At 57.5% G+C, this 12283-nt stretch overlaps 1 protein-coding gene across 1 annotated transcript in view; it reads left to right on the top strand.

Moving 5' to 3' along the window:
- Positions 1-12283, top strand: part of TBC1D22A (TBC1 domain family member 22A) — a 134652-nt gene that overhangs the window by 78396 nt on the left and 43973 nt on the right. The window contains exons 8-10 of the mRNA XM_045290684.1: positions 1031-1140; positions 2683-2819; positions 6818-6891. Coding sequence (XP_045146619.1) covers positions 1031-1140; positions 2683-2819; positions 6818-6891 — 321 coding nt within the window. The remainder of the gene's footprint in view (positions 1-1030; positions 1141-2682; positions 2820-6817; positions 6892-12283) is intronic.

Below are 12283 nucleotides of genomic sequence, written 5' to 3'. Positions count from 1 at the left end.
GAGCAGGGAGGGAGGGGAAAAATGAGGAGCTGATGCCAGGGGCTTGGGTGGAGAGCAGATGTTTTGAGAATGATGAGGGCAATGAATGCACAAATGTGCTTTACACAATTGGTGCATGTATGGATTGTGATAAGCGCTGTATGAGCCCCTAATGAAACGATTAAAAAGTGAAAGAGAAGAAAAGAGCGAAAGCACAAACAGAACTTAGATGGAGGCAGAGTCTCCAGAGACTCCGCACTCGCCGCCACGGCGTCCACCCAGCCCTGGGCGACCGCGCAGCGGCCTAGAGCCGTCCTGTGGTCGCCAACACCGAGCCTCTCCTCTCCGAGTTACAAGGAACCACGCGCAGCTTTGCCACTGGTCTGCCCCGGCGCGCCCTCAGAGATGCGCACCACGTGAAGGGCCCACAGCTCGTGGGGAAGCACCACCGTCTTCTCGTTCACTCTCCCCCGCCTTGAAGCCTCTCCTGCGTTTACTGCTATCAGACGTGTGTGCTTTAGGGCCCGGCGTACGGTTTCCTAAGCGACTGATAACAAACAGGCAACAGTAATAAAACAAGAATCAGCGAGGCACCGGCTTGCTTCAGAGCCATCTGGTGCCACGTAAGGAGTGGGGCGTGCGCGCCCACAGGCTCTCAGGAAGCCCCTGCATGAACAGGGCTCTAGAATCCCCCACCCCCTACTGCCCGGAGCTGAGGAACTCGGGGCTGCTGGGAGAAGCAGTGCAGTCTGGGGTAGGTGAGGTGGAGCCATCTGGACCGCGGGGCATTTGGCCTGGTTGGGCTTCTCTCTGTGTCTCTCAGATGGGAAATGCCCGAGGAGCAATCATCCACCATCTGCTAGTGATGCTGATTAATTGGAGTGGATTCAGAATGTTAATTAGGTGTTCAGGCTGAGCACCAGTGAGTGGTGGAGGGTCTGGGTGTGGGCCTTGGGTAAAGCGGGAGGGGCGGGTGGGTGTGGGGGCACCGGCAGGTGAGGCCAGTGTGTCTCCCCATGGCTGACTGCTTGTGGTCTCTCCCGCTCTGCAGACGGGGAGGACGTGGATGCTGTGGACGTCTCCCAGGTGCCTGAGGACGTGCTGCGCAACATCGAGGCGGACACCTACTGGTGCATGAGCCGGCTGCTGGACGGCATCCAGGTGAGGCTCTGCGGGGGGCGGGCTGTGGGTGGGAGAGAGCGTGAGGCTGCCTTCCCTCTGGGAGCCCACGGCATCCTGCTGGGCTGACCAGGGGCACCCACTGCCCTGCTCACCCTGGTGCAGGGGTATCCCTCTGGCTGCACTGGGTGGGTCCTAGCTTGTCGCCTGAGCGGCAGGGATGGTGTGAGGGAGAACCGTGCAGAGGGCCTGCACAGCCTGGTGGGTGGCGGTCAAGGAGTAGCATGGAGGCCTGGCCACCCAGGGATGGGCGGCCGGAGGCTGGCCGGGCTCTGCCAGGTCCACCGGTCCTCGCACTCCCGTCCTTGACTTCTCGTTGTCTAAGCCGTGGGGTCCGTGCTCCCCTGGCCCAGGGGGCTTGTCCAGGGGCACACAGAGGAGGTCGGAGCTGGGTTCCTTCTTTTGTTGTAAAATTTGCCAGGTCAGCGTCTTCTTGTGTACGGGGGTGTGGTCTCCGTTGTAGTCCTCACGGTGTGCCACTGTCACCGTATTCACTGCTACCACGGCATCAGAAATCTAGGGCTTCCTGAAAATACGTCTCACCTGTACCCTCCACTCACCCTTGGAAACCATGAACCATCTTGGTTTCTCTGCGTCTGCCAGCTCTAGGAATTTCCCATGCGAGGGCCACGCTGCGCCTTAGCTTTCTGAAGCGCCCCGAGGGGACAGTGTTGATCCATGCTTCACTCCGCACTGCTGAAGCTTCTGAAAGTCGGGGTACTGGCTCTGGGAGAAGGCGTTCTCCTCCTCGTCGTCGACTGTGGGGAAGGTCCTTGTCTCCTTGCAGCATCCAGGGGCCTGGTGACATTGGAGGGCTCCGTGCATGCGCCTTGCCCTCAGGTTCCCCTGGTCTGGGAGGCTCCTTCCACAGAGACCCCGGTCCAAAGGACATGCCCCAGCTTCTTTCTTGGGTGGTGGTAGCTCTCTGTATTTCTGCTCCCGCTGTTAATCCTTTTACATCTCATAAGAGATGGACTAGAGTTAGAGCCTCACCCTGTGGATGAGGGAGCCGAGGGTCGACCACCCAGAGGGTGACTGCGTCTGAGAAGGGTCACGCAGCACCGAGAGTCACACTTGTGCCCCGTGGACGCACATTTGGCATAGAGCACACAGTGACTGCCGCTTTGTCCTGACTCACTTTACCTGCTTCGCGCTTTGAAGGCCAGATGGGCAGGGTTTCTGTGGATGAATGTTTCCTGGGGTCAAAATGCCCTGGGCCGTCTGTTCCGCAGGGGCACATGAACTGGCATTAGGTGCTGGCACCATGGTGGAGGGTGTGTGGCTACCCTGAGTGGGCCCGCAGGCCCTCCTGTTGGGCAGACATGGCCGTGGCCCCATGTCCAGCTGTCAGGGTGGGTTTCCTGAGCCACTGTCGTGGGTTCTCTGGTGCCGCTCCATGGCTCCATGGGGGGCCCACACAGGCACCGGCAGACCCTCATCTGAGGCTTGGGCCTGAGGTGCCGTCTGCAGGATGAGCTCTGATTCTCTGCGGGAAGCTGGGCGGGTTTGTGCCACTCTGGAGAGCTTCACACGGGGCCGCCGCTGTCGGGGGACGCCGCCCGGCGGAGAGCATCCGCGGGCATCTCCCTCTCCGACAGGGCCATCACCACTCTGAGCCAAGCTCCCCTGGAAGGCCCCCCTCTTGGTAAAGAGATTGAATCGTAATGTGAAACTTTATAAATTTCAAATGTCACTGGTTTGATCATGAGTGATGGAACTCCTGCCATTTAAATACAAGATTATCTGCCTTCTATTTGTAAATAAAATCAGCCGTACAATGAAATCGATGCCGGCTTTTCATTTTTCACCCGCGATCTGCTCTCTGATGAAATGGTTTATTGGCAGGCCTGACAAGTGTGAGGCATAGTGCCGCTCCGGTGCCCGTGTTTACAGAGCCTGGCAACCTGCAGGCGAGCATCCATCTTCCGGCCCACGTGACTGTGGAGTCCAGAGCCTGTCCTGGGAGGAGGAGCTCCGGGCGTCAGGGCCCCTGCCCAGGGCCTTGGGAGGGGGGTGCTCTGTCCCAGTCGCTTAGGTAAGGCCGTCTCCGTGTTCGCTTGTGGTTCACAGGGCTGTGGTTGGCTGCTGGTTTTTGGAAGCAGCTCGCCTGACCTTTCATCCTCAACCCTCAGATGGTTTCTGGAAACTCTGGGTGGCAAGTCCGTCCACCCTGGTGACCCTTGGTAGCCGGGCCTCCGGCCTCCTGGGAACATGCACGCCCCATAGTGGCACGGGCTTTCAGATGGACGCTGGATCAGCGCGTCTGTCAGTCCCTCTGGGAAGAGACACAGGGGACTTCGTGCCATGTCCATCAGTCTTGTAAGCGGCGGTGGGAGCCCTCCTTGGGCGTGGAGGGACTTGATCCTGAAGATCACCCTCTTGTTCTGTCCTACCTGAGGTCACCAAGGTGACCAAGGTGACCTTCCCCTGGGGATGTCCTCAGTCTCCACAAGGGCTTCGCCTTCTTGCTTGGAGATAAAGATGAGGATGTGAACGAATTTGAAATGGGACCAGAGAGATTAAATGAGGCACCTCATTTGCATGTGAAGGATGGGCGTGGCTAAGGAAGACTGAGAAAGGTGGTGTTGGGAAGAGTCCTGAAAGTGCCAGGGACCAGGGCGGCCAGCAGAGGAGGCCTGCTGGAGTGCTTGCAGCGGCACGGGGGCTCCGTGTCAGGAGTCGCCAGTCCCTGGAGAAGGACGGACGCTTGGTGAAGTGGTGGTCCCCACCGCGCCCACCGCCCAGGGCGCTCCCTGTGGAGCGAGGGCCACCATCTTTCTTCAGCATCATCTCCAACAAGTCTCAGTGTAGTTACACCCCCACCCCACCCCCACCCCCACCCCCACTGTCGTCCGCAACACCTTGTGGGATTTAGTTTTATTTTGCCAAGTTGGGTGGGTGCCCTTGTCAGAGCGCCACCAAGGAAACTGAGTCAGGAAGCCAGACTCCCAGTGGCTCTTCCCTTGAGGGGCTGCCCCAAGGGGGCTCGTTTTGGAGTTCCTTCTTGCACTCACCGTCCTGACAGCGGCCATCTCAGTGCTGCCGTGGCAGCCACCACTCGGAGCGTGTCCTGTCATTGACCTTTGAACTCACAGCAGAACTGGCCTTACCCCTAGTGTTTGAGAGCGGGCAGAGATAAGGGCGAGGAAGCCACGTACCTCGGGGACACAAACCCAGACCAGAGACCCAAAGCCAACCATGGTCCCACCCCAGTTACAGCCTTTCCGAGCTCATGCCCAGCCTGCAGACTCACAGACCCCGCGGCGGAGAGCAGCAGGCAGCCGCCAACCCTCTGGTTCCTTGGTGGGTGGGTGGGGGGCAGGGGAGTAAGTAGTCTGCGTCCCACTAGGTTTGTGGACGTCTGCCAGCTACATCAACTGGCTGATGGAGTCCTGTGATTTGGCCCCAGGGTGGCAGGCACTTATGTACACAGGTGCCATCCCTGTGCTGATGAGCCTCTCAGAGCCTGGGGGGGAAGGGAGTCTGCAGACTGAGGTGCAAGCAGACAGCCCAGTAGGGCGGGCTCACTAGGCACACGGACAGGTACAGGACATGATGCTGTGTGAAGACCCCCACTGCTTTGTGCCTGTCCCCATTCATGCGGCCCCGTAGGACGGTGGAGCTGCTCTGACGTGATAACTCTGTACAGGGGCAGTGGCCCCTCTTTCTCCCATGATGCTGCTGATGGGTGCGAATTGCTGACCTTCAGGTCGGCAGCCAGGTGCTTAACCCACGGTGCCACCAGGCTTTTCTATGCCGTGCTGTCGAGGGCACAACTTGCTCAAGGTGCAGAGAGCTGAGCTGGGGAGATAAGGGGCATCCTCAGAGAGGAGAGTGGTGACCGTCGGCGGTGACTGCCATGGCCTGGAGCGGATGCTCGGAGAATTTGGGTCCTGGCCAGGCACTCTGTCCCAAGTGGTTCTGCAGTGTGTGGAGTGGAGTGAGTCCTTCCTCTCCCGATCCCTGTGCAGGCACTGCGTGGGTAGGAGGGAGGGCGGGAGAGTCTGAGTACAGTATTCTTCGTTTGACAGGGGACCTATGTAGACATACGTCGGGCATGTGGTGGAGCATCCAGGGGGCCGGGTGACAAAAGCTTCTTGTTGTAACCGAGCACCTTGAGGGAGTGAGTTGCTGTGCTGTGGTGGGCCCAGCATGCCTCACCAAGACTGTGCTCACCACCCTACACGGCTGCATGGTCACTGGGGTTCCAGAAGCTCTCCCCGCCCCAGGAAGGAAGAGCGATTGAACCCCACAACACGTGGAAACCAGTGGACTCACGGGCCATGCAAATGTCAGGGTCCACAGCCCTGAGACCAGAATAACCTAGGTGGTGCCTGGCTCTCACCACCCACTGCTCTGACAGGGTTAGAGAGGGACACAAATGTGGGACAACACTCAGAATCACAGAGCTCTCCCACCTTCAGGTCTGGAAAGGAACCCCCCACCCCTCTGGGGCTTAATTTTCAGCCAAATAGTAGACATTTCTACAAGGGAGCAATGAGATTAGTAAAATAGAATTCCTTAGAATAATCAGCCATTTGAGGTCAAAGGACCGCGTTTACCCAAGGACGAAGTTCTGAGGGCTGGGGAGAGAGGGGTCCAGAGGAGTGGTGTCACACTGCGGGGGTGGTGATGGAGGAGCTGGCTCACAGTGTACGCGAATTGTTGAACGGAAAAACAGCTCTGTAAGCATTCACAGTTGCCGATGCAAAGGTTTTGTTTTGTTTTTGTTTTTCAATGCTTATGTGGGTGAAACCTACCGATATTTACCTTATCAAGAGTTTAAAACTGAGAAACGAAAACGTATTTGGGGATTTATTTTTAAATAATGATGATAAACTCTCATCACACGTTATCAGGAATAACATCTTTTTAGGATAAACTAGCATTTCCTCCAAACGAAAATATTTAGGGTAAAGAAAGGCATTTTTGTGAATCCCGGCGGAGTGCTTTACATTACTGCCAGTCTCTCCAGCGAACAGTTTGACCAGCGACAGTTGGATTTCCATCTCTGCTTCTCTCCTTATGGCTGAAGTGCGAGGAGAAGCCCAGCCTCTCACAGATGTGCAGGAGGAGAAGGGGGGTCCTGAGTAGCTCTTCCCGATCGTTGTGGGTTCATCCACCACCGGTGGGCAAACGGCAGCCCCTGGCCGGTTAGCTTCCTTGTGGGACCTGAAACCAGGCCGGGGAACATTTGCACCGAGGCCACGGGCCTGGCCTGGCCCTCCCAGTGGCCCTGCCGTCTCCGTGTGGTACTAGAATGCCAGGCAGTGGCCATTGCTTACTCATGGGCCGCCCAAGGCCGGCAGGTCTCCCAAGTGTTGACACTGTCCATTTTACAATATCCAGCCATCGCCCTGGTCAGTCCCTCCGCCCAGCTTTCAGAGGGGACTGCCGAGCTCCCGGTGGTGAGTGCAAGTCCCCCCAAGTTTGAATTTGGGCTCCAAAGCACAGCTCTCACCACCAGCAGCAAATCCCGGCCATCCTGTTGCAGGGAGTGCAGGTTCATGTGCTCGTGGTCAGGAAACGTCTTCCAGAGGCCCGAGACGGATGCCCACTTTGTGTGCCAGCCTCTCCTCCACAGAGAAATGATGGCTCTTGGCAGGCATGCCTCCTTCAGCTCCCAGCCCAAACAGCCCCACCCGGTGCCTCCTCGCAGGATCCGGGGCATGCTGGTCTTGCTGCGCCAGTGCCTCCCTCGCAGGATCCAGCGCATGCTGGTCTTGCTGCCGGGTACGCTGTATGTTCTCCTCATCTTGTTACCCGGAATGTTGAGAAGATGCCCCTCGGCGGTCAGGATTTAATAAAGGGACGCCGCGGGGAGGAAATGACAGAGCCTCTCTACTGGGCATGTGTGCTGCACAGGATCTCCTGAAAGCATCGAGGATCGAGGATCGGGGCGAGATGCCCCGGGCCGAGGTGCACCTGACCACACCATGTGCCTGTGAGAGCAGCCGGTCAGTGAAGGAGACCGGAGAGCTGATGGACGGCTTTGCGTTCAGACGCTGGTGAAGACTCTCGAACCTACCCCGGCGGCCAGAAGAACAAGCTCCTCGGTCTTGGAAGAAGGACGGCCAGATGCTCCCTAGCAGCCAGCACGGTGAGACTCTGCCGCACACACGGTGCGCCTGTCATTCGGAGGGACCAGCCCCCGGAGAAGGGCAGTGGAAGAGTAGGTGGTCAGTGGAAAAGAGGAAGCCCCTCAAGGAGATGGACTGGCACGGTGGCTGAAACTGTGTCTACATGGGCATTGTGTCAGACCTGGGGACAGCGGTGACGATGCACAGGACCGGCCGTGTTCTGTCTGCTGTTGGCTGGACTGCCACGAGGTGGAGCCACTCAGGGACGTCTGACGGCAGCGATCAGAGCACACACTTTTCTCCTGCATCAAAGATATCCTCAAGCGAGTGCTTGTTTGTGCATGTGGCTGGCTCCCGATGAAGACCCCCGGGAGGACTGGTATCTGTGTGTCTTGGCCCTCCGTCTTGGCCTAGGCTAAGTTACTGGCAATTTTTCCCACCACCCATTTTGCACTGTACGGATAAATGGGGGGTGGGAGACTGGGATTAAAACCCAAACCAAGAGCCCATGAAAAGAGTGTGCAGATTTATCAAGGAAGGAAAAATAACCCAGAGGATTGCAGTCACTGAAATGCACATCTCGTTAGACACAGCAGGAGAGAGAATCAGTTAAAGGGAATGCAGATCCAAGGGAATCATTGAGTGGGCTTTAAGAGAGAGACTAGAAATAGGAACGGGTGGGGGAAGTGGACTCAAACGAAGAAAATGCATCAGGGGAAACCAGGGTTGATGGAGACGAGGGCAGAGAGCTTTCCTGGTGCAAGATGTTGCTTATCTTCATTGAGCATTACAAATATCAAAACAAGGCGCATTAAGCATATGGGTGCGCACGCGTGCACACACACACGAGTCAAAGACAAGAATCAAGTTGCCAAATGTTCTCAAAAGCAGGGACAAAAACGTGAGGCCAGATTGAGTTGAAAATTATAATCCAGCTCTATGCTATTGGTAAGATGCGTCCCTAAAATGTTCCTAGAACTGGTCTCACGCTCCCCTAAAGCTCACGGAAGCGGGAGGTGTCAGGGAAGCGCTGGGAAAGGCAAGAGGTGAACTTAACAGACAGGAGCTCAGAGCTCTGGGGGGCTGATGTTTCTTCTGCAGACTAGTTTGTAGCTATTAGATGGGATAGTTGTCTTCCTAGCTTCTACAGAAGCATGCTCAATGGACTTGCTATTTAGGGCACAGCGGTAAGGCCCTGTCTGCCCTCCTCCCACTTTAGTAGGGAGGAAAATCCACCTCTATGCCCACCCAAGGCCTGGCCCACACGCCCCTCCCCTCCTTGCCTACTCTGGCACCACCCTTTGCACCCCACGCTGCCCACTTCTCAGCTGCGTTCCACAAGCCCTTGCAGGGGCCACACAGACAGTCCTATTAGGGACGTTGTCAGGCTACCACAAGTTGGGATGCGGAAGCATTAAGGGTTTAGCCGCTTACCCACAGCATGGCCTCTTCTCGGCCACGTTGGCAAGCATGCCGCTCTGGTCCACGACCTCCCTGAACGGCCTCCTTGGGTGGCTGTTTTCCCTTGGTGGTCTCAGGATGCTCTTCCTGCTTCTGAGAAGGCTCACTTATACTCAGAGGGTGGCCAGAGCCCTGGAGACTCCTATTTGCATGTTCCCCACCCGGTCGGTGGGTGGGAGGCCAGGAGAAGTGGCCAGAAGAGCCATGCGGGCATCAGGTCATGTCTCCCCAGATGTAGCAGGCAAACAGTCCTCGTTTCCACGCGTACTCTCAGCGGTCGACGTGGGAGTGCAGTGTGTGTCTGGAGACTGCCTAAGCTAGAAAACTACTTGCCGATTCACAGCACATGTAAATAGATCTGTGGAACCACTCCGACTGCTGTCAGCCCTCACCGAGTTCCAGAGATGTGCGGGGAGAGTCCTTCCAAGGAGCGGCTGGGGGGCTCTGAGTTCTGATCTTGGTGAGCAGAGCGGTACCTGAGCCCCTGCCCTTCCTGGGCTCCTTTCTGTGTTTATAAAGACCAACCCCAAACTCACCGCTGTTGAGGAGGTGCCGCCTCGTAGCGGCCCAGCAGGACTGGCTAGAACTGCTCTGGTGGGTTTCCGAGACCAGAACTCTTTAAGGGAACAGACAGCCTCGTCTTTTCCCCGAGGAACAGCTAGCATTTCGATCTGCTGACCTTGGGAGTAGCAGCCCAATACGTAACCGTTATGCCAGCAGGGCTCCTGTTCATGTGTTTATGAGTGCACACGTGCGTGTGTGGATGAGACACACACACACACACACACACACACACACACACACAGAGAATGTGGCAGAATTACTAGAAAACACCGGCAGTCATCCTGATAGGTGGCGCGTGTGCATCCATCCTGCGGCAGACAAGGGCCCATTGGGAAGCGTTATCCCATCTGAACTCGTTTGCCCTGGAGACAAGCCCAGGAGGCACCTGTCCTTGGCAGCTAGACGGCAGTGGAGCTGAGATTTGGACCCAGCTGGCTCCAGCACTCAGCTCACCGCCTCCCAGACATTAGGAAGCCATGGGTGCCTCCAGCCCGCCAGCCGCCGGGAGGGGGAAAGTTGGGGCGTGTGAGGTTGCGATGGGGATGAGGGGCCTCACCCGGCTCGCTGTGTTAGGGGGCACCCGTGGTGCTCTTGGTTCTGAGGGAGAATGGCTCAGTGCTGGTGGGTTTTGAAGGGGCCTGTCAGGAGCCCTGTTTGTGGGTTAAGCCTTGGGCTGCTAACTGGAAGGTGGGTTTCCCCACTCCGGCTCCGCAGAAGAAAGCTGAGCCAGACTGCTGCCATTAAGATTGATGGCCCAGAAGCCCCCAGGAACAAAGGGCATTGGGGCTTCTATCTGAATGTTATGGGTGACCGTGGAAACCCACCAGCGATTGGCAGGGTCCCTGTGTGGATTGAGTCTCCAGTGAGTCCCCCCTGACCATGGTCTAGTGGTCTAGGGATGTGTGCCACGTCACTCAGACAGAGAGCACCACGGGGTGGACGGTCGCAGCTGGCATGTTGGGCCGGGATGTAACAGTTTGTCATTTGATCTCCCTTTTGATCCATTTTTAATTTATTCCCCATGTAAACATTTTTTGTCTTCTTTTTGATGAAGCTGTTTCCTATTGTATTTGGACCTTGTTTCTGGGTCTTGCTTTTTTGTAAACTCTTATGCACATGGAAGGCGGGCACATGCACTCTGGAGATGGGCTGATTAAGGATTTCCCTCGGATGTGCCAGGGGGCCTGGTAGTGTCGTCGTGTGGAGCGGGGCCAGCCCTCCCTCCCATAGAGTTCATGGAGGCGGGGGTGTGGGGTGTGTGTGTGGGGGTGTTCACCCTGTTCTGGGGTTGGTGGGCGAGTGGACTTTGGGTTTGGGGGTCTGCGGTGTGAGGTGAATGGCGCCCTCCGGTAGCCAAACTGACCTGGAGGGCTTCAGGAAGAGCTTCCATTTCTGAGAAGTCCGCAGCCTCCTCGCTCTTCCAGGGCCCTCAGTGTGCGGTTTCTGTGTTGTGTGTGTATTGTCTGAGGGTGGGGGGTGAGCCATGGGTGGAATAGAGTTCATGGAGGCGGGGGTGTGGGGGGTGTGTGTGGGGGTGTTCACCCTGTTCTGGGGTTGGTGGGCGAGTGGACTTTGGGTTTGGGGGTCTGCGGTGTGAGGTGAATGGTGCCCTCTGGTAGCCAAACTGACCTGGAGGGCTTCAGGAAGAGCTTCCATTTCTGAGAAGTCCGCAGCCTCCTCGCTCTTCCAGGGCCCTCAGTGTGCCGTCTCTGCTTGGGCTGTCCCGCGCCCCCTCTGGGTGGTTCCTGCGCACAGTCGGGTCTCACAGAAGACCTCCAGAGGCACTTCTGCTTGGCTGACTGATTCTCGTGAGAAAATGGCTGGGCCCCCCTGCGACCTTTCCGGGTGGCCAGAGCTGCCCTCACGGCTGTTTGGGCCCCTCTGCAGAGGTCAGGGGCTTGTCTCCTGGGTCTGCAGGGGACCTCGGCATCTCCCGGTGCTTTTGCTGACCCTTGTGTTTCACAGGGGACACGGGCACCGAGCTGCCGCTGAGCCTTCTCTTGAATTACGGCTTCCACATTTGCCTGGCCTGGAGCCACAGCGACTCCAAGATTCATTGCTTAGCTGGACTGGCTCCTCCAAGTCCGAAAAGAGCGTTGCCTTTTCTAATTAGCTATTTACATCTCCCTTCCCCAGGGAAGAATGATTCAATGCAAAGACCCGGCTGGTGCCCGAGAGTGACAGGCTATGGGCAGAGGGACTCAATTATCTTGGAGCTCGGCATGGAAAAGGCCAGGCGGGTGGAATGGGACATTTCCAGCGTGCCTGTGCTGGGCTCTGGGGACTGTGTCTTGCCTGGGGGTGGGGTGCCCCTCCAGTATGGCTGTTGGGAGTGAACCTTGGAGGACGCCTGGGTGCAGAGGGGGCCAGATGGAGCACAGGAAGCAGGGCAAGCCCCGCAGCCGGAGGAACTGGCTGTGGAAGTGGCCATGGGCCCTCCGAAATCAAGCAGGTGACCTTGCCTCGGGAGCCCCAGGAGCGAGCGGAGACGCCTCCGGGATCTGTTATGAGCGAGAGCAAAGGAGGGCCTGCCTGCTGCCTGGATAAGCCTCAGAGAGAGCTCAGCACTTCAGTGAGGAGAGCCCCCGGGGACAGGAGGACAGTTCACCTGGGGACAGGGAGAACCCAGGTGAAGACTCCTCTTTGAAGCCCTGGCTGGGCTTCCTCTGACGCTTTCTCTGGAAGCAGGCAGGCCTCCTCCTCTTCGTTCTTCTCACCTGGGCACTCTGCTGGCCTGGCGCAGGGCGGCTCCCGCAGGCGGCTCAGCTTACTCCACACCGAGCATGGCCGCAGTGGAGGAGAGCGCTGTGCTCCCGCTCCCTCTGCTCTGCAGCCTGCCCACCCTCGGCGGCGGCGGCTTGTCTTCTGACAGCAGAGCGTTTCCCTTTAGAGGAAGGCTGATTTATCTTCTCTTCAGGGGGCGAAGGCTTTGTGTGTCCTAACTGCTCCCTCCGCCCATCTAGTCCTAAGGGCCTTGTGCACCTTCTCCCAGACGGCTTCTCATTCAGCCTGTACTCTGC

This window comes from Echinops telfairi, unplaced genomic scaffold, assembly GCF_000313985.2.
Source record: "Echinops telfairi isolate 266 unplaced genomic scaffold, ASM31398v2 ScPeMD7_2;HRSCAF=8, whole genome shotgun sequence".
NCBI lineage: Eukaryota > Metazoa > Chordata > Mammalia > Afrosoricida > Tenrecidae > Echinops > Echinops telfairi.
Note: the sequence above shows the minus strand (reverse complement) of the source record. Positions and strands in the feature narration are given on the sequence as shown.